At 49.9% G+C, this 1,906-nt stretch overlaps 1 protein-coding gene across 1 annotated transcript in view; it reads left to right on the plus strand.

Moving 5' to 3' along the window:
* The window catches only part of LOC113216789 (uncharacterized), a 17,868-nt gene extending 16,723 nt beyond the window's left edge, over positions 1–1,145 (plus strand). The window contains exons 2-4 of the mRNA XM_052273080.1: positions 82–255; positions 339–598; positions 768–1,145. Coding sequence (XP_052129040.1) covers positions 82–255; positions 339–598; positions 768–1,038 — 705 coding nt within the window. The 3' untranslated portion in view covers positions 1,039–1,145. The remainder of the gene's footprint in view (positions 1–81; positions 256–338; positions 599–767) is intronic.
* Positions 1,146–1,906: the final 761 nt, after the last annotated feature.

Genomic DNA, 1,906 nt, shown 5'->3' on the forward strand with positions numbered 1-1,906 from the left:
GGGGGGGGCGTTCTGGACATAGCCTACTCGAAAGTGGAACTAAGATTTTGAATACTGACTGTTTTGTACCTTCTTTTTCAGGAGATGCATGCGAGGTGGCCTGCTGGAAGCCCCTTCTTCCCCGTATCAGTGAAGAGGTACGAAGGCACGTCCGTGCACGATCGGGGGTACACAGTGGAGCTAGTGGAGACCGCCAGGCAGGACGGCACAGTCGGCTTGCAGCCCGACTCTGATTACGCTACAGTTGTAATCAAGGTAAGTTACCATTATTGTAAGATATCAATACCGCTGGTCGCATCACGAACTGCCCAAGACTCATACACATTTTTCTCTTTCAGAATTCCTTCCAGGAAATTGGCATCCGAGGCACCCCACAGGCAGACTTGGGATCCACCGTAGCCAAATTCAGGTGCACGAGGGCCGACGGGCGTTACATCGCTTTTGCGCAGGCGGTGCCTGCGAACCAAGATGACCTGGACTACGTGCGGCGCGGGTACTTCCACGTATTTCGAGATGAGGACGGCGAGGGATCCTTCAGGGTTTGGACCGTACTGGCGCCATCTTCCTGCAGACTCTGCAACTCGACACTACAGCGAGCGTAAGTATAGTGGAGGCTACCAGCAGGCCGTAGCCAGTACCCAGTCAGGCCGTAGCCAGTACCCAGTACTCAACTAGTACGTGTATAAATCTCCCATCACCGTAACTTTCTAGAAGTGCCTGCGGCATGCAGAACACCTGCTTATGACCGTTTCTGTTGTTTTGTTTAGGTCGCGGAGGATAGCGAGCAGGAAGCGCGGACGCATGTCGGGGACAATCGGCGGTGAAGGTGCGGCTCCTCCGCGGGGCGCCACGCCCCCCCAGCAGGGCCCAACCCGCCGGTCTGCACGGCAAAGCTCCATGGCGGCACCAGGAGAATGGGGATCCCCTCCGAAGGCAAGTGGACGGGAGCGTCCGAGCGTCCCCTTTCGCGGTGACCCAGCAGTCGTACAGATATATCACGTATTCACGGGACGGGGCGGGGCGTTGTTGATATTGTAAATATGTTACGAGGGGTTACGTTGTTGACATTGTAAATATGTTCAAATGTTAAATACATTAAGTACATTGACTAAGTAATTTGTTTGTGTTGGCAACCCTGGAAAACGTCCTACAGAGTTCCTACCACCAACTGCAGCTTAGCGATAAGAACATCCAGCCTGGACACACTCGCTCTTACGCGAGACGTGGTCTGGCGTACATATAGCTTGTGTAACTTTATTATTATCTCATAGTGTTGTAAAAAATAAATTTTATTCTACTGAATTCGAAATTAATCTTTCGGTATTTCCTTCAGTGGAAGGGAGAGCTGCACTCGCGGACGTCTCTGTTTTTTTTTTTATCTGTGTTTAAGACTTTACTGGCTGAGCGATTAGCGAAGCCTATTACTCCGTCTGGTCGGAAAAAACGTTGTCTGTCTGTCTGTGTATCTTTCCGCACGAAAACTCGAAAGCAAAGTGCGCGAGCGACCTGGGATTTTCAGGGTCGTTTTGTGCCATAAAAAGACAGATCGAGTTCGAAGATAAGCATCCTAGCTCAAAAATTGGATTTTTGAAAAATCAAAAACAAAAGGTCCCAAAAATTACGTTTTTTAAAAATATTTTTTTTTTGACTGCTAAAGTATAACTCATCAAAGTAGAGCCCTCTAGGCAACCGTTAAGGCGCTAGAGGGTATTTGACGAAAATAAGTGAAAGAATGCGTAACCCTGCAAGCTTAGTCGAAGTAACAGGCCGAATGGCGGGACGGAGGCCCGTATCTTTGTGTACGTTTTTCACTACCCGACTCAGGTGTCAGCGCCGCAGGCCTAGGTAGATGTATGCCAGGCGCGTCGCAGCGTAACAGTGTTTCGTGAGATATCGCGAAGCCTGT

The sequence above is a fragment of the Frankliniella occidentalis genome, unplaced genomic scaffold, assembly GCF_000697945.3.
Source record: "Frankliniella occidentalis isolate FOCC.00 unplaced genomic scaffold, Focc_3.1 Scaffold244, whole genome shotgun sequence".
Taxonomy (NCBI): Eukaryota; Metazoa; Arthropoda; class Insecta; order Thysanoptera; family Thripidae; genus Frankliniella; species Frankliniella occidentalis.